Source organism: Corvus brachyrhynchos, unplaced genomic scaffold (genome assembly GCF_000691975.1).
Source record: "Corvus brachyrhynchos isolate BGI_N302 unplaced genomic scaffold, ASM69197v1 scaffold94, whole genome shotgun sequence".
NCBI classification, from domain to species: Eukaryota; Metazoa; Chordata; class Aves; order Passeriformes; family Corvidae; genus Corvus; species Corvus brachyrhynchos.
Genome location: NW_008238330.1, coordinates 6,286,502 through 6,306,176, shown reverse-complemented (window position 1 = coordinate 6,306,176; position 19,675 = coordinate 6,286,502). Strand labels below are relative to the sequence as shown.

Below are 19,675 nucleotides of genomic sequence, written 5' to 3'. Positions count from 1 at the left end.
CCATTTCCGGGCCCAGCGCCGAAAGGAAGTTACTGATGGGGACACATGAAATCTTTCAATCTCATTTTGTCTTCTTTTTATTGATTAATAAATCATTTATGTTTTCTTTTCTAAATTAATTGGGAATTTAATGTGTAGCTGTTGGTGGCTATTGCCATGCCTCTTTTTTTGATTCTGAGATTCTGAAGGACAAAGATCAAATTCACATCCACCTCCTCTGATGTTACTTGGCAGTCTCTCTGTTGAAAGCAGTGGGGACTAGATAAATCCTGGAGGGTGTCTATTATTTTTCTTTAAGTACTGATTTGGGCTTTTACATCTGTTTAAGATGACAAATGTTTGCTTCTGTGACTGACACTAGTGGTGAGTCTTCTCTCATCATTTTTGTATGGTATCTTCGAGGAGTTTTGTGTTTGTAATGTTTTCAAAATAGCTGTCTGCATACACATCCTGCACTAATTCTTTAAACTGTCTTTTCACTAATTCCTTCTGGCCACAGAGAAGGAAGAATAAAAAGTGCATCTATTCTTTAGCTGTAGGATATATTAAATAAGCAGCCAGATACTGTATTTATTAAGTTGTGAGGGAATACAAACCCTTATTGACTAAATCTGATGTTTTATGATGTCTCCCTTGGCAACCTATTTCATTGCTTGCTCAGGATAGTAGATGGTAATAGATGGTACAATGTTACACGGTGATGGTGCTGTGTAGTATGAGTTCATTTGTCTTGAAAAGGGGGAAGATATGGCTGATACCTTTTCAGGATTCTAATAATAACAACTTTCAGAGAGGTTTTCTTCCTATTCTGGGAAGCAGGAAGTTAAGCGATTCTAAGGGCACTTTGCTTCTTTCCCCAAAGTCATAATGATGGAATGATAACTCATGCATTTTTCCATATTGAGATTTTTACCCCTTGGAGACATCCATGTGCATCTGTGACTTTTCTATGCTGATGGAGAAGAAGAAGCTGGGAAACTGTGAGCAAAGTTAATACTTGCCCTCACCATTTCCCTTTCATCAACACACTTCCCAGCTGAATTGCTTTTTTACACTTTTTCAGTGTAGTTTAGCAATTGTTTTGCTTGCTTGGTTCGGTTTTTTTTCATATCTTGTCCTCCCTGTAGCCTTTTTCTCCTTGCTTCCATGAGAATAGGCAACAGGATGAAATTAGACTAAAATCCCACTTGGGGAGAAACAGCTTGTTGGCTATGGAAAAGTCTCCCAGGGGAAGTGTCAGATGCTCTATTGCATGTGTTTTTAATATTTTTATTGGATGCAGTTTTAAAGAAATCCTGAGAGGAAAAAATACAGTCCAGAGAGGGGCCATGACCTAGAACAGCTTTTGAATCTCAGAATTTTTGGTTAACTAATTAAATTCAAAAAGCACATGAGTTTTCCATTTTATAATTCTTTGAGTTCCATGTGCTATCAAATAATATTGATGTTGGAATATCAGTGGTGTTAGCATTGAATACACAGCCTGTAGAAATAAAGGAGGGTATTTTACACTTGGAGAGCTGCTGCTCTGCCTGTGTATTTCATAATGAGAAATGTCAGAAGCATTTCAGAATCAGTGGAACATTTTCACAACTATATGAACCAGAATATTATTTTTTGGTGAGTGCTAATATTTTGTGTGAACTTGCTGAATAACCAAAAAGTGTAGGGTGCTGTCATCATATTTCTGTTTCATCTTGTGACTGTTCTGCTGCAAGAGTTATGTATAAAAGTAGAGATCCCTTTACTCGTAAAGGAGAATTGCACTTTAAATTGAATTAGCTTATTTGTAATACTTACTGGAATAAGACTTGCTGTGGAGTTCAAGAATTGGTGAAACAAACCAATCAAATCTTTACTGTATGCCCAAGTAGTATGTCATACTTCTACTTTGGCGCCTCTGAGTCAGGAAGACTTTTCCAGAAAACAAAAATGGATTTAAGTGCTTCCCTGAGTTAAGGGAAACTAATATAACCTAATATTATAAAAGTATTACATAGTATTTGAGTACTAGTAATAATGTATCCTCTGTTAATTTAAGTATATTTTGAATAGGAAACTGTGGAAAAATGGCTTCTGATGTGCAATATTATATTTTGTAATTATCTTATTTTTAATATAGTTGTTTAGGAATAAAGTCTGAAGTGACTAAAAGTATTTAATGAGCAATGAATCTGAAAGTTTGGAGATTGTGTTACAAGTTGCCTTTTTCATCTCTAAGAACCTGTCTGCAGCCTTATTCATAGTGCAGAAGATAGAGAAATTGCTTGTAATGATTATAAAAGTAGTTATTTTTTCAATGATTTTGTTTTTCTTTCAAGTTCTCTGTGTTCCAGACAGGCTAAACGTGGACTGTGCCAGGTAGTCACTGCACGGCACCTGTAAGTGCAGATGCTACTGTGGCAGTGCTGAGGCTCTGGTTTGTCACTGTTGCTAACAGACCTGTGGCATTAGGCCCTCCTCCTTCAGGCTGGAGGCTGAAAAAGCTTCCAGGTGCTTCTCAGGGTTTTTACTTCTTTCTTTCTGTCTCCTACTTTGTTATTCCTTCTTTTCTCTTGTTGCTTCCAGTGTTCTTGCTCTGCCTCTGTGCTGTCCTCAAGAGGCCAGGTCCCCAAACTTTATAGTTTAAGTTACTTGTAGCAATGAAAACCCATATGATTTTGGAGAGCTCAGCTTCAACATTGCTTGCTGATGTTGAAAGTAATGTTAGGCAGGACTCAGACAAAAAATGGTGAAAATCCTCTGTCATCTTCTACTGCCTTTTCTCAGGCTTTTGTCTGCCCACTGTGTGACATTCCAATGCAGACCTGATCTTTATGCTCTTTAAGGTGGTTTCTAATATATGAACCATGCTCACACTCCATGATTGAGGATTATCACTGTTCTTTGTTTCCTGATATTTTTCTAATGTATACTCTCTCCTTGGGTTTTGGAGTCATCTTCCCCTTAATGTTTGCATTTTGTGATTGGTTCCTTTGTCTACAGTAAGTCTGAGAAAGCTCAAAGCTGGGGGAGAATACAGGCTCAGAGAAAATTCTTGCTGATTTCTTAGGAAGAGGAAATATCCCTCCTTTCCCTTCCTGAAGTCTTTGTTAATTAGACTCTCATATGGCTTTATATTCCACTGAAAATAAAACAAGTTATAGTGTCCTCATCTCTTTAAATACTAACAATGAAGAGAGTGAAAATATCAGCAAGAAACACCCCTCCCCCGTCCAAGAGCTAAGTGCAAAGAATTAATTAATATTGCAGACCTCAACAGGAAAGTTCCACTTCCAGAGGATTTCCTGGGTCTAAGGCAATAGGGTCTAAGGTAATAGAAGGGAAGAACCTGTTTATTTGCTGCAAGCTTTAGCAAATCAGCTGAGTAGGAATCCTTTTATGCCTCATAAAAGGTGTTGGTTGATTCCTAACTCACACTGGAGGTCCTAATCAAGTTCTAGTTATTCCAGGGTTATTTCTTTACCATCTGGTATTGGCTATTCAAAATATATTCTCCTTTTAGAAACCAGAGATTCTCCATCATCTTTAACCATTGACTTGGCTCTTCTTTAGTTGGTTGCAGCTTTTAAGCATACTTGCATTTTTTCATGCCCTAACTGTAACATTTCTCAGACTTGAAGCAAGCACAAAGATCCAAACATATAGAATGAGTCATCAATATTTCATTTTGTAGTGAAACACGTGCCTAATAGACAGAATTGGTTTTTTTAACCTTTCAATATTATGATGTTATGTTATTTTAGGGTCAACACTTAAAATCACAGTCAAGGCTTTCAACTACAATAGTTACAAAAGGGGCCACTAAAGGATAGTTGGGGTTTTGGTAAGGAAGTGCTGTTCCCCCAGGTCAGCCAAAGAGTACTGTGAAGCATTTTGAGTATCCTTAGAAGCCAATGTTACTAGCTTTGTGCATCATAAACTTTCTTTGTTTGGAGTTTACTAACATTTAATCCAGGCTTTTAGTGATTGCCTGTGACTGACAAACTAAGTAGTAACTCTCTTTAGTGGCGTGCTTTCCACTGTCTGAAGATAAAGCGGTCCCTGTATATCCCTTCCATTTGCCACAAAGGTCAACTTCTTCAGCTTCCCCATATGCTATTACATTTCATTGGTCCTAGACTTCACCTACATATTTTCTATCACCTGTCATCTGCCTACTGTCGTTGGCCTCTCATCCCCTTGGATGACTCCCATTATTGAAAGGTGTAGTGAAATCTGCACATATTAATATGTTTTTCTTCAGGGAATTCTGGCCTTAGAAATGGGAACGAGCAAAAATTTTTGGAAGTATTTAGGCATCTGAAACCATGCAAAAGACTGGCGTTTCACATTGCACCGTGCATAACTGCCTGAAAATGAACAGTGGGAATTTGGTTGTTGCTCTTATATTTAGTCACCTAATATTTAAAAATGTGTGCCCAGGAGACTTGTGATTGAAGCTTGGCAGTACAGCAGAGACTGTTTCCTCTGAGACAAAGACACTTTAACTTCTTTTATTCAGGGACCTTCTTAATCTAAGTTTGTGTAGCAGCTGTGTAGAATAGTTGCTCTCAAACACCATCAAATCTGCCACCTCGCTTCTGACTGGCATTATAGGTGGATTTCCTGTATCTCTGTTACTGCAATTTTTGGCTGTAGGGTGATGGAGGGATAGTGGGATGTTATCCCCTGAGCTTAAGCCTCTTGGGTTTTGGTCCTCTTGTTAAAGTGAACTTACTGAAGTCAACTGCTTGCTTTTCTGTAAGTACCAGATTTGGGGAGGTATTCAGACTGTTTGAAAATATAGTAAATTTGCTGTGCTTATAAACTGATCTTCCCAAAGACACTTTAGTATCACTGAAATATTTTTCCTATAATTTCTCCTGTCAGCTAGATTTCTTTTAATTTAAGCAATGTAAGGGAAATGCTTTTTGTTTCTGGGCATGCATTTTTCTGTCTTTTCTAAGTCCACTAGTAATACTTTACTGTTGACATTCTTGCTCCTGAAAGGAATTATGGGCACTTTAACTGGGCTGACAGTGTATATTGGCACTGTTTGTTCTACAACATGGTTCATTTGTAACTAGGCTGAAGGTGTAATTTTCTAAATTAAAGTACATTGTAGACTTCAGCAGAAAAAATTGTTATTCCTTCCCCTGTACCTCCAATAAAGGCAAATGATACAGTGAATGTTATGTTTCAGTTCTTTCCAAGGAATTGGGAAACAACTGTGTGGCCAAGTATTTTGAGCTTGGTGTTGGTTTTTTTGTTTTGTTTTGTTTGTTTGTTTGTTTTCTGGCAATGTATCTATTTGGGAAATACTTGTTTCTAAAGGTTTTCAACTTCAGTAAGTATTGTGTGTACCTTCATTTATGAGTAGCAGAACCCATTCTGCTGCTGCAGTCCTTTGAATACTTACAGATGTGTTTTTCTTCGCTGCTGCATGCAATCCTGAGACGCTGCCTGAGACAAGCCCGGAGGCAGGCAGGCGTCACTGCAGACAGCCCTTGGCAAGCGACTATCAGCAGGCAAGGACGAGCCCCTCAGCTCCAAGGGGCGAGCTCCAGAGTAGGTGGCAAGCACGTCGGCGGAGATGAAAGAGACAGAGGGGTCCTCAGTATGGGCTACACAGGTCACGGCTTATTCCAGCGCAGTGAAGGGTCCAGGGACGAAGAACAAGAAACACAGGAGGCTCCAGGGATTTTATACTCGAAGGAATTGGGGTGGGGACAGAGGCGATAACCAGTAGGGAAGAGCGAGGTGGGAGGAGTCCATGGGGAGTTAGCCAATGGGAAGTGCTTGTAGGAGGGGCAACAGGGAACAACAAATGGGGCATCGAATAACATAGAACTTTCCAGAACTAATACATAGTCAACTAAGGCGATAAATATTCATTAGGCTTATACATAAAACTAGGAGGGGAGAACAGTAACCAATCAACTTGAACACAAATTAAGGAAACTAAGGATTACAGGGACTTGCCCTCACCACTGAGGTTATCTTAAACATCAGTGCCTGACCACCAGACCTTAGATTCTGTTGTTCTCTCTGGGGTCATGGTGGCTACAGCCACTTGCACCACAACATAATCCCATTAAAACCAATACAAATCTTTGCAGAACTGGAGCTGAGATTCATTTTTACCACCATTTTTGGCTCTGTACTGCATTAGTCATATATGCTATGATGCTAGAGCAATGATGACAAGCAGACCTAGCTTCATTGAGGCTTTATGCACACAGGACTAATTTCTCCCATCAAATCTTTTTCTGTAAAATTCAAGTTTGTTTAGAAAAAGATTTGCTTTCTTTGTGGAAACAGGCATTCTATTTGAAATTGAGTTGCTCGCAAAAAATGGCTTTTTCGAAGGAGACAATATCTTAGTAGCCTGTGTATATTTCAGTTCTGTTATTAAAATGGTATTTTCCCACAGGCCTGCAGTATAATCTGAAGCAGTGGAAATAAAATTGTGTCTGGGATATTGATGGTGTTTTTTAAGAAGCTACCTTCTCTGCATGTGAGCATGTGTGATAAAGTGGCTGGCAGTGAGAAAAGTTTACTGTATATTGGTCCTTAAAGACATCACAGCCTCCTCATTACTCTAAGAATAACTGTAAACTCTTTGGAATGACTGGCTTTTATGATAATCACACAAATTTATTGGACTTCATTTTAACAATTTGTATAGGCAGCTAATTAAATCTGATTTAATGCTTTGCTGTTAGGAGGAATTTACATGTGTTTCCTGTGTCAGAAAGTTAAAGGCAGAGTCCAGCAGTGCAATAAATTTGTGTGATTATCATGAAAGTCAGACGTTACATTTTCACAGAATTTTTTCTTTTTAGATTAGAACTGTTCATAAAGAGCAACTGGAAAAACAGAAAAAGTAAAGCTAATAACCTTAAACTGTCATTGGAAATAGATTTTGTTTTCTGAATTCAGAAACCAAAATGAAGAGCTGGAAGCATTTCAAAAACCAGAGAAATACAGGAATTATTCCCAGAGTGTTTCAGCATTTCCAGCAATAAGAATATTTGGTGCAGTGAGAACATGAAGTACCTTGGTAGGGCTGAGCAGGTGCTGCCATAGGAGCTGTGTGAGATTGCTAGACTGAATAAGGAGTGTAGCTGTGAAAAAGGGGTGCTCCTTATAACCACTGGAAAAATGTTTTAAATCATAAAAGGTTATTCCTGCATTGTCATTGCTCTCTTCATAAAGCTTTCTAAATTTCAGTGACAACCACTGTGCTGTAAGAAGGCACTTCCCATGAAGAATTGCAGCGTAAAACATTTTAGAGAATGTTTAACATAAAGGATTTCAGAAATGAAGATAATTTTCCTAGAAATGGAAGTGTGTGATTGTTAACCACTATGGTAAGTTGTCAAGAAAACCTTATTGCTGGATTTTCAAAAAGAGTTCAATTTTGTGATCCTAAGAAATTGCAACTACACAGCTTGCAATGTTGAGAGTTTCAATGACGTTGCACTGCTACAGCATAAAAACTTATTATTTAATAGCTCAGAAGAAACCTTTGTGCCTAATGTAAGGGTAGAACTAAATGGGTTGAATAAATCTTATTAATTTCAGCTTGCCTGAAAACATACTGGCCAAAATACTGTTCACTTGGTGAGTGATGGATGAAAAATGTATTATTGACCAGTGTTTCCAATGGAAGCATAAAATTGTGTTCCTGAAAATAGAATCCTGTTGGCTGTTTGGCTAAAAGCCAGCATGTGTCCTGGTAAGGTATTATGTCTTCAAATAAAGAAGGAGGGAGAGACACCATATTAAATAGCCCGTTGTGATTTGAAACAAACAAAAAAGATTCTGAAAGAAAAAGGAGGGAAATAAGAGGAGGAAAAGCTGAAGGAAAATATAACTTTCTTTCAAAATGTTTTATTTTGTTAACTAAATCAATGCTCTAGACAAATCTAGCAGGATTTATGAGTGAAATGTCTTTCCCTTTGCTCGTGTGTAACATTCCCGTGGTGGTTCCCCAGTTACTTCTGTGTGTCTGGGAATAGCTGATTCCAAGCAGATACTATAGCAACCACTAGATTATCTCACCTGGATCATAATTTTCTAATGACAGGACAGAAGAATCCCTTAAAAGAAATAAAAGAAAAACTGCTCCACCATGTAAGTAACTTTGAGCAATTATTCATCCACAGAAGAATTTTGTGGAAGTTTATTTTTACATGCTTTCATAACTCACATAGTTGATGTTCAAGGGACGAAAGTTAGAGCTGGATGTTAGAATGTGACAGTAATAAACTCTTCCTAACAACTGAAGCCTTACATAAATTATTGGCTAATAACTGGTAAGGTTATAAAATCAGAATATTCAAAAAGCGGTGTTTAGGGACATGTGGTGGCCGGTGAGCCTACGGAACAAGACACAAAGAAAGTCCACTGGTAGGACAGTCCCTAGTATTAGAGATCCTCCTAGGTTAGGGTGAACAGAAGAGGCTTCCCTCAGGATGCTTTGCTTTGCCATGCTAATGTACCCCAGTTCTGCTTCCCTGGTTGGCCCGTGGCCTCCCTGCCCCTTGCTACCTTATATGTACCTGCCCAAGAAGGTTCTCCATTCCAGGTTCCCCCCATTGGCTCTTGCCCCATCACCACTCCCTCAGAGTTTCCTCACTGGCTCCCATTCCCTAGTCCCGCCTGTGTACTGCCCCCATGCCCTCAGATCATTGGTCCCTGATGGTCCCTCTGCTCCCATATATAAACCTGGACCTTGCATTGTTCTCAGTCTTTGTTCCTGGAACCCTTCACGATTGTGGCTGCAACAAACCGCTCCCTTGGAACTCTGTATGGAGACTCTTCCTGCCTCTTTGCCCATTTACTGGAGCTACCTGTGTGCGTGTACGCGTGTGTGAGTGTGCCGTGGTCCTGCTGAGCGGCTTCGCCTTGGAGACACTTTTGGGAAGATCGCAGCACCTCATGCTCCAGCACCGACAAGCCACGCGGTCCGCAATAGGTACAGAGTTCACTTGGGAAAAGGCAGCAGGATATATGAGGAAAATTGGAACAAGGATGTGCAGATGAATCCCTTAATGACCAGGAAAATGAACTGGTTCTCTAATTCCCAAAACAGACCACTGAACGTGATGGTCATGGAAAATGAACCTGTATTGCTTTTATGATGAAATACATCTTTTAGTATTTTTTTAAGCTTTGATGTTGGGAATCTTAAAAGACACAAACATGGGTTTTAGATTATCGCTTTCTGTGAAAGAGTGGTACAATTCTTGCTTTTGCCTTGAAAATCCACTTCTGCTGCTCGTTAATCCAGGTTTTAAGGAAAACAGAAACATTTAGTATTGTATTTCTGTGACACTAAACTTAGTTCCTTGTACTTGCCAGTAGCAAAGATTCCTTCATGAGCATCCTCTAAAATGTACGTTATGGAATTAAAAGATCTACTGGTGTTTCTGATTTTTTTCATTCCTGTGTTTCAATGGATTAGAGCTGGTGACGGAGACTTTCCCCCTTAGCTGGAAATAACTATTGCTTGAGGCTTTTCAGGTTTGCAGCTTCTCTGTGTGTGCACACGTTTTAATGGTATAAATGCTGAATTCTGTGCATGCCCTCTGTGTTGTTGGTTCTTGGGGCTATCTGCCAGCATAACTACTTCTCTACACAGCAGAAAAAATCCCCCACATTGTTCAAAACGCACTAGTGAAAATAGTGTCATCAGGTCATTGTTTTAATGAATCAGTGATGGGACTGCTATGAATTGTACCAAAAACCTTTATCAGGAGGTACTTTGGATGAACTTTTGGACAAATCCTGTACAAGGGATTCTGGGAAGAGAACAGACAAAGAATTCAGCAGCTTCATTCTGGCAAGGTAAATCACCAGGACTGACTGTTCGATTTGTTTTCAAAGTTAAATGGGCTGACAGAGGATGGGTAAGGATGAGACAGCTGTGTTTTTCAGTTGGAAACCTCATTACTGGCAGGCTACAATTGTTTGGATTCTGAGGAATTTTTTCTGTGCCAGTGAAAACTATATTTTGTGAGTCCCAAACTTAATTTTTTCAGTTCAAGTGTGTGTACGTGTTTGCAATTTGAATAAGACAGTTCTGTGTGGGCTGAAAAAAACTAGTTATTTTCATTGGTATATTAGTAATTGTACTTAGTTATTTTACTGATTTTCGGGTGTGGTCTTCTTTGGTGAAGCATACAACTTGCAAAACCAGATCTGTATTTAACCCCATATAACCAGAGAAATTTAGGTTTTCAGGGTGACACTATACGTATGCTTCTTTGAAAAGAGATCCTTTGTATCGCTGAGGTGTGTGGACATTTTCTGTTAGTGTGAAGCTTTCCTAGGTGTGTGTTAGCTGGTAATAATACAAGTGCTGCTTTTGGGCAGCTTCAAAGTCCTCCATGAGCTTTAGCTCTTGTTTATTTATTAGGCATCAGTGCCTTGATGCCTTAGTGAATGGCACTTCTTTAAAAGCACAAACAAACTGAACTCCTTCCTGGGAAGAATGCTGGGGAACATGGTGCAGAACAACTGGCATCCAGGATTCATTCATGCTCTGGTTGCTGGTCTGATGCTGGTGTGAGCAAAAGTCCTGATGTAGAGGTCTGGAGGTCAGGGGCTGCTGCCATCCTGCAGAAGAATGAGAGGCTTTATGAGCACAGAGCAGCACCACTATTTAGTTGTAGCAAAGCCCTGCCAGACATCACTGTCCTCTCCTGCAGTTGTGGTCTCCAGTGGCCTTGGGTCAAGGTCCCCTTCTGGTCTCCTTGTTTTTGCCATGTCCAAATTTGAAGCCTCCATTACTAGGAACAGAGAGAATAACAGTGCAGGTACAGCACTTCATGTGTTCATTGTTCTTCACAAACATTAGCTAGTTAAGCCTCAGCAAGTCCTTATGAGGCAGTTATTTATTCCAGCTGAGTGTTTGTGTCTGCAATCAAGAATATACTAGACTTAATCCTCCTGTCAATCAGCCTAATTGATTTAAATGTCTAATTGGGTAGATTCCCTCAAGTAAGTTCTGTTTAAGAAAGGTTAGCCTGGGGAAGAGAATTAATGGAGAGCAGAAAAACATTGCAAGAGGAAATTCTCAACCAAGGAAAGGCAAGGACAACTGTCAGTGGCGGTTTTAAAAGCAGCTGGAGAGACAAGGAACTATTTTTTCATTGCAGCAAAGTATCTTCAAAGAGGTTTGAATAACCTAGAATTGCACAGTTGGTCTTTGTAAATGGGTTGGTTTCAACAGGAGAAATTCAAAGAGAAAATCCCTAGTAGTAGCAATGAGTAGTAGTATCAAGGAGAGCAGTAATGGACTGAGGAAGGCTACTCTGTGCATGAGTTCTGACTCTCTCATCTGCCCTTTGTCTAGAGAATGACAGCTACCCTTTGCATCTTGCAGGAGGCTGGCATCTTGAAACTAGATGAGTTTTAGAGCTCCCTTCTGACCCAAACCATTCTATGATTCTAACAACGCTTACTGTGGTGTTGAATGGTAGTTAGTGTCTAAGTGTGCTGCAGGCTCAGATTGTCTGCCATGGGGGTGTGGAGAAGGGGAAAAAGCTATAAATGGGAGACCTGAGCTGGCAGGCGTTGCGAAGGGAAACCCCCAGGCTCAAAGAGGTGTTGTGCTGTGGTCTCCAGACATTTTCCATGACTCTTCTGGGGACTAGAAAGTGTTTTAGGAACTCACTCCTCTATCTTCTTCCAAGGTAAGGTTCCTGTAGCCTTCCTTCTGGCCACTGGCAAGCCTGATCTTTAAAAGCTTAAGGAAAAGGATCCTATCCTTCTCTCATTGACAATGGCTTATGTTGATCAAGCCTACACTGGGACTGCTGTCTATGGTTGAGTGCATGTTTCATCTTCCTTCACTGTCTGCACCTCATTTCAGAGCTGTAAGCTACAAACACTTTCCAGATTGGGTCTTTCCTCCTACTTCGCACTAGGCTCATTCCTTTCTGTGTGGCTTCAGCAGAAGAAAACCTTTATAGCTTGGGACATTGCTGCTGGAGAAATGCTTTTGAGAACTGAGTTTTAGTGGTACTTTATATGAATATTTTAGCTACTTTGCTTAGATGAGCCCCATGAGGTTTAAGAGGGAGGTCTACAAAGAGTGTTTAAAATACCTTCTGCGGAGCAGCATCCAGAGACCTTCTTTGTGGTGGTAGGGGAGGTATAAGTAGAGGCTAAAGAGCAGCTTAGAAACAAACAAAAAAAACCTCCCATCCCATCCTTCAAAATTTCACTACTGAAAGCAATCCTTGTGGAAATCCACAGTGAAAGTAAACAGCAGGTAATTTTTTTGCAGTTGCTGCAGAGAAACCATCTTCTTGCCTGCATCCCTTTCTACAATCTGCAAACAGCTTTGAAAAAGAGATATGGCTGTAGTTTTAAGCTGAAAAGGATTGCAATAGGAAATTCATTTCAGAGGGAAAAAATGAAAATTTGAAGAAGAATGTATATGAAAGGATATGACTTAGGAAGCTGTATTAGCCTGTGAAAAATGTTGCTTTTCATACTGTAACATCAAGAACCATTATGTCAAAGTAAAATCCAATGATGTTACTATGTTTTAAACACAGATGTTCCTTTCCCGTTCACCCCATTTCTTATGAACAATGGAAGGGTGGTTTAAAACAAAAATAACTGAATATGTTTCCAAAGAGCTTTAAGCACAAGACAGATAATTTAGATGATGTTCATCAAACATCAGGTAAATCTGGAGGAAAGTATGTACACAGGTAATATTACTCTAGGTTTCTAATTAGTGTGGGCTTCAATTTTCAGTGTCTCTCAATAAAATTGGGCCTTTGCAATTTAGGAAAGCAACACTACATTTTTGTCACACAACATCTTCATGCATGTGTACTTATCTCATTTTTTGCCGTGATGCTGACTTGTCCCAGAAACAATACTGCTCACAGTACAAAAAACTTGAGAGGATTTTTCTATTAACCAAAAAGATAAAGGTTTACAGTGCTGTGGTGTCTTGAAGTGTCTCTTGAAGTGAAGAGCCTTTTTTGGTAATTCTGTCTTTACTAAAGCAGCTTTGATATTTTAGTAAGAAAACACCTCTCATGGTGCGACTGTATTTAGGCAAAGTGACATCCAGAAGATAAACAGGACAAGTGTATGCTGGATGTATTCATCCCACATTTGTAGTATTTGTCATAGCTATGGCTGTGTGACCTGCCAGCTGGTCTGTCTGCAGATGAGAGAAAGTGCTCTTCCTAAAATCATAAGGAAAATGAAAGTGAAAAGGACAAGAAAGCAAAAAGAAATGAGAGGAGGAAGAGAGGTGAAGGACTGTCTAAGCTGACAGAGGCTTTTGCCATGGTTCCTGTGACCTATAAGCTAAAGGTGCCTTGGGTGACCCAAATCTGCACATCAGATAGTGCTGTGCTGCCGGGCTGAGCTCACAGGAGTTTGGTGCAGGCTGCTCACTCCCAAATTAGCTCTGTCTGGCCCTTGCCTCCTTCCTGCTCATGTTGTTGTGAGCTCTTTTTATTTGTTAATACTTGAGGTAACTGGTGAGTTCACTTGCCTGCTTGATAAGGTCTTTAGTGCCAGGCAGAGTGTGACTTTCTTCAACCCTCTTCAATTTTCCCTCTGATCTATTCAGCTCTTACATAAAACCTTCAGAACAGAGTACTAAAAGCACTGGACCTTTCTTATCCTTTGCACATGGGCCTCGAGGCATAGCTACTGGGAATTATTTGTTATATGGACACATTCCTTTTTCATCTTAATAGAAGTGTGCATTTTCTTTTCCTTCCCAAAGATTTCCATTAACAGCCAATAACACTTGTATAAATTGTTTCCCACAAGGCTGTCTTCCTTGCCAGGACTGAATTATTTAATGTATTCCTGCTTCAGGCAGCAGGAGGATGCACACAGAAATCCCAGTGCTCAGGGAGGTCTTCTCTGGTGAGCGTGCCCCAGGGAACCTGATGAATGCACAACTCCAGGCAAAGTCTGTGAGCAATATATGGAAAACTACTCACGAACACTTGTTAAATCCTCACTTTTAGGCCTCAGGATCATCAAGGCTTCCGAAAAACTTGCAGTGAAACACACTGGGTAAACTGATAGTGTAGGGAGGGTAGAAAAGGGGAGGTGGTGGCCCATCGCTGCCCAGGCCAGCAGTACCAGACCTGCCTTGGCTTGCTGTGGGTGCAAGGATCTGTGCAAGGAGCAGGGACAGCTGTTGTGCAATGCAGCACCTTTGGGGTGCTGGTACCTGCCCTGCCAAGAGCAGCAGAGCTGCCGTCCTGGGAGGTGAGGCGCTGGAGGAGGAGGAAGTAAGTTCCAGCCACAGTAGGACTATGACTTGCTCTCTTAAAGCCTCTGCAGCCCTGCACTTCCACCTGGTCCTAGCAAAACCCACCCTGTGACTCTTCCCTCTTCTGCAAGACACCTGTAAGGATTTTTTAGATTGCTCATGTCCTGGCTGGGTTTCATACAATAAACACACCAGGGTTTATGCGCAGCTTATCCATACAGCTCTGTGCCCGGCTACAGGCTTCTGGTTTTTCTTCTGCTTCAAATGTTTCAGTTTTATTACGGTTTTTATTACGGAGCGAGCCATGGCCGGGGAGGCCACCGGGTGGTGCTCTTGGCACAGAAATGGGGGGCCTGGGGCACTGCAGGGCGCTGCTGTCCACTCGGGATTGAGCTCTGTGTAAAAGTTTGGGCTTGGCTGCAGGAATAATTTACAAATGAACTTTGACGCCAACAGCTGTTCCTCTCCAGGATGCACAAAAGTCTCCTGATTTTGAAATTAGTCCAGAAAAAGCATTTTAAATATAGACATCTTCTTACAATGTCTCCCAAAGGGAAAAAAGAGACCAGTTTTAAAATGGGAATCTTCTTGACACTCCCTCAGCAAAGACGGTGGTCCTGAGGGGGGCTCTGATGATGCCTCGACTTGTGCACAAGAGAGGACTGGGAGACCAGTTGCGCTAGCATAGCTTTTGTTACGTGCACCATAGCTGCCGTGGGCAGTGGGTGTGGAAATTTGGTCTTTTTGTTTTAAATCTCCCCAGGGGAAAATGTAAAGATACCTTCCTTCTGCCTGCTTCCCTGGGAAGGCTTTCTAGTGTTCTGGTCCCAAGGGTCTGCCCCGGGGAGCTCACACAGTGTTTGTCCTGGTGGGGAGGTCCCAGCAGGGACAGTCCAGCCATCCCAGCAGCCTGTGCCAGTGCTCAGTTAGATCCCTTGGCTGCCTTGTGGGAACTGGGCTGACACCTTGAATGTGGTTGCAAAGGTAGTCTTATCTCCTTCTCCTACTGAGAATCCTTTAAGACTTCCCTGTTGGAAAACTCTACAGCCCTTTTTTTTTCTAGATATTTTCCTGTTGCAAACCATGCCTGTAGCAGTCACCCTTTGGCAGCAAATGGCACCCTGTGTTTTTCACAATTTGAAGAGTGAGCTGTTTTGGCCACTATTTTGCCCTCACCTCCCATTCAGCTTTTTAGAGATGTTTTAGAGATGAAACCAAAGATTCGTGCCCATTGCTGTGATGAGTAGAAAGGTTGTCAGTGATGTGCCATCTAACACCATCAGATAAAAGAAGGATCCAAACAGAGGTGAACAGGGGACAGTCTTGTAAGTCATGTCCCGGAGTGATAAATAGATTGAGGGTGGATGGAGATGGAGATAAAATGTGTTATTTTGTTCTCTGTCTTACTGAGCAGTGTGGGCTGTTTGCTTTCCTCTGAGTCAGAGCTGAGGAGCTTTGTTCCTATGCTGTACTAAAGCTGACCTGCGCTGCTGGAGCCTGGACACTGGTCCTGGACCAGCCATTCCCTAGCAGCTGAAACTGCTGGGATAGGCAGGCATCAGCTGAAATGGGGCTTGTTGCCAGGCAGAGTGTCAGAGGAGGACTTGGGACCTCAGCAACCTCCCTTACCTCAGCTTTTTTTTTCTGATGTTTTACTTCTGCTAGGGGGAAAATACTGATTTTTTTTTTTTCTAGCACTTTGCTTCTTCAAGTTCCTCTCAAGTTACCCAGCTTCTTCTCACAGCCTCCAGCATCCTCATGAGAAGGTGAGGCACCTGGAAGAGCAAAGGCCTTTGAGGTGCTGGTGAGCAATTCTCTTCCTGCTGGCAGCCCAGTATGTGGTCACTACCTTTCATTTTGGTCATGGCACACGTGCTGCAACAGCACTGGCCTCTCCAAGTTACTGCAGGAAGCAGCTGCCCCTGCATTAAAAAAAAAGACCACTGGCGCTACTGTTGTAACAGGTGATACCAAAAAAAACAAATGACACCAGAATGAAACACTGGATTGTCTGAGTGCAGCCATCCTTTAATGGCTCATCACTGCTCTTAACTGAGGAGCAGCCAGGGTCTGACAACAAATTTATTTCTTTATTTCCATACTGTGTTTGGGGAGCCTCAGATATTTATATTTCCCTTGCAAAGTCCAGTAAAACAATTGCATCCACCTCTGGTTCCTGATTCTTTGGGCCATATCAGGAATTCTGCTGGGTTATTTTTGCCCAAGTTTTGAGACCTGATCACCCAGGTAATGGATTTCAGCCATTCCACTGCGCTGCAGGGCAGTGCTGAGGGACTGACTGCAGGTCCCTGTCCCATACTGAGTGCAGGACCTGCCCTCTTGAATCCAGGGTTTGAGTCTATGTCACAAATGGCCATCACTGGGCTTGGTGCAGCGCACTTTGAAAACATACATAAATCTGATTTCAAGCCTGTTGAAATAAATCTAAATTTTCATGATGGATGAAAATTCATTCTTCTTCTTGGGTTAAACTGACCTTCCTCTAGCGCTGTCCTAACAAACAGGCAGGATAGGGAGAGGTAGGACCTCTGAGGTTGTTTCCTTCTGTTATTTGAGCACAAGGCTGTGGTGGGGTTGTTCACTTAAAGACCCCATTAGTATGGAAAGAGGGAGAAGACAAGGAAGTTGCTAAGAAGGTGTTGTGGTGTATGTGCTTGCAGTGCGTCCTTCTTTCACAAGGGGTCTCCCTGTTGTCTTCCAAAGCTCGGGAGAAATGAGTTTGCTAAATAAAGTTCAGCTCTGAGGGAGCCCCTCTGCAGATTATTATTATTTATAAAAAAATGTTTTGGATACATAAAATGGTGCCAGACTGGGACAGGGAAAATGTGTTTTGTACACAATGATATTTTTTTTTTTCATAGACCATCCCTTTTAGCAACACGTACTGTTAGAACAGTTGGATTTCAAAATCAAATGGAATTGATCATGCTTGGAAAGGAAATAGGTTATGGGATCTACTAGACCCTCTCCTTATAGTAGATCAAGACTTTCCAGTTCTTGAGGTTAAATGTACTGTTCAGTTGCAACTGAAAAAAAAAAATTAAATATTTGTCTTATTCCCAGAAACTTGAACTACCAAAATGACAGTGTTGCTGGCTATGCAGCAGCTGAAACTGGTTTGGGTTGAAAAAAGCTCCAAATATGCTGCTTGCTTTTTCTGTGCCTCTCTGCCTTGTGCTTTGCTGCTAGTTGTAGCATGTGCCCAAAAGCAGAACCCAAGACCCTGAACCATCAGCATTTCTGGTGGAAACCCTGCACCAAAAGGGGTCTGATGTCAGAATGAAGAAGTCAGAGGCAGAGATTTGTGACCTGAGGTGGACCATGGGCTGTAAGGCCCCTTATGGATAGCTCTCTTGTGAACAAGCTTGTCTCAAAAATAAGGGGTAAGCATGGGGAGACAAAGTTCTGGGAAGGCACCAAGTAAAATGGAAAATAATTTTCTTTATGTTTTCTTTTTTCATCTGTAGGTGGAAGTTGGAGCCCTTGTGCTGGCAGTGCCTGAAGGACGGAGTCCTGTGAGCACTGTCTGACCCTGGGGAGTGCTCATGCCCCAGGCCTTGGGGGTGACCTGCTTCCCTTGCCAGAGGTGATCACTGAGCTGGCAAGGAGGTTTGCTCTGGGCTAGCTTTGCTATAGAACTCACCCTGGTGTGAGTTCTACAGCATTTGCTCTGTTTCCTTGGCACTGCTGGCTGTTTCTTAGTAAAAGGCACAAGATCTTGGGGTTTCTAAACAGGGAATTGTCTGAGAAATCCTGTGGTGGGCGTCAATAGCTGCCTCTGGATGTGGGAGACTGGGTGTGCACAGGTGAGGGATTACACCAGTGTAGTACTGGCATAAGTGAAAGGACACTTGGCTACTGAAAAGGATCGTAATTTCTCTAATTTGGTGTGTCCTGGGCACTAAATGGTCTGACTTGAATTGTTGGTAAATAGTTTGCTTTAAAATAGATTTCCTGTCTACAACATACTTTTAACAAGAAATTGTGTTCTGAAGATGCTATTGAAAGAGTTGCAGAAGCTGTTCACATGCATAGCTTGAAGGAAAAAATTACAAATGAAATGTAATATGCTTTGCACATCTCGAGGAGAAAAATGGCTAGAACTCTTATTATTACTGCAGGCCTGGGCCCTAGGGTATATCACCGTGTCCCTCAGCCATAGGGAGGAGGAATAGGGAGGAGGAGGAGAGAAGATCCAGCAGGCAGGAATTGTGCAGCAAGATTGATTTATTTAATTATTTTACAAACTCTTTTATAGACTTTTTTCTTCATAGTCTAATTGGACAAAGGATCAGCCACCCCTTGGGGTGATTGGCTAAAAACCTAAAACATCCATTGTCAAAATATTTTCTACTATACCATAAACAAGACTTTTCAAGGCTGCAGGTGGTTTGGTTGTTTACATAACTGCTACCTCTTCTGTGAGAGAGAAAAGTCTCTCATGGACTTAGAAAATAGCAAGAAAATCCTTGCTAGCAGCATTTTTGTATCTACAGTTCCCCCTTTTTGTTTGATAACAACTTTACTATTAATCCTAAATAGTAATTTGCATCAGTTATTAATTCTAAATATGTCTTTAAGGCTTTAACTATCTGACTCCATAACAAGAAATTTAAAGTTCAGTCTCTGCTTGTGGAAGGACCATCCCAGTACTTTGCTTGTGGAAGGACCATCTGCCTGATGGTTGCCATCTTGGTCATCATCAGAAGAGTCATTAGGCTGATGATCTACATTCTGGTCACCATTTGGATGGTTGCCGTTCCAATCATTTGGAGGTTGCCTGTTCTGCCTCTGGTGCCGTAGGTCAGGGCGAACGCATTTTGAAGGTTGCCACCATATCCCAGCATCTGTGGAAATGCAAGCATACCCACGACCCCAAACAATAAGCTTATGAGGGCCTTCCCACTGGTTAGTGATTAAATTCCGTACCCAGACTTTTGCCCGGGGCAGTTGTGTCTCGCCTGCAGACTGCAATGAGAGAAAATGATTCAGAATAACAGGATTATTTGAATTTTGTGGTACTGTAAGGTGATTAATTGTATACAAAGCTTTTGCTAGTCGGCTCTGTGGGGTTTCTCCATGCATTCCCCTTTTCTGTTTGTCCAAAACACGCTTCAAGGTACCATGAGCGCGTTCGACAATGGCTTGGCCAGTAGGAGAATGTGGGATACCAAAGGTATGGTCTACACCCCATAGGTGTAAAAACTGCCGCGTCTTCTCCGAGGTGTAGGCAGGACCATTATCTGTTTTCACAGAAGCTGGCATGCCCAGGACTGAGAAAGCCAATTTCCAATGGGCAATGACATCACGGCCCTTCTCTCCAGTGTGAGCAGTAGCCCACATAGCCGAGGAGAAAGTGTCAATAGACACGTGCACATATTTCAGCCGACCAAATTC

General features: G+C 41.6%; 1 protein-coding gene across 1 annotated transcript; it reads right to left on the bottom strand.

Annotated features, from left to right (window-relative positions):
• Window positions 1–10,650: 10,650 nt before the first annotated feature.
• Window positions 10,651–19,669, bottom strand: LOC108446816 (endogenous retrovirus group K member 25 Pol protein-like). The gene is made up of 2 exons (XM_017734595.1): window positions 18,949–19,669; window positions 10,651–10,781 (listed from the first exon to the last, which is right to left on the bottom strand). The coding sequence occupies exons 1-2, from the start codon at window positions 19,619–19,621 to the stop codon at window positions 10,651–10,653; spliced, it is 804 nt and encodes a 267-aa protein (XP_017590084.1). The 5' UTR covers window positions 19,622–19,669.
• Window positions 19,670–19,675: the final 6 nt, after the last annotated feature.

Coding starts and splice junctions, on each gene's coding strand:
- LOC108446816 (XM_017734595.1), bottom strand. CDS start 19,621: ATGTGGGCTACTGCTCACACTGGAGAGAAGGGCCGTGATGTCATTGCC. Junction 10,782..18,948: donor TGGCAACCATCAGGCAGATG/GTCCTTCCACAA, acceptor CTCTGTTCCTAG/TAATGGAGGCTTCAAATTTG.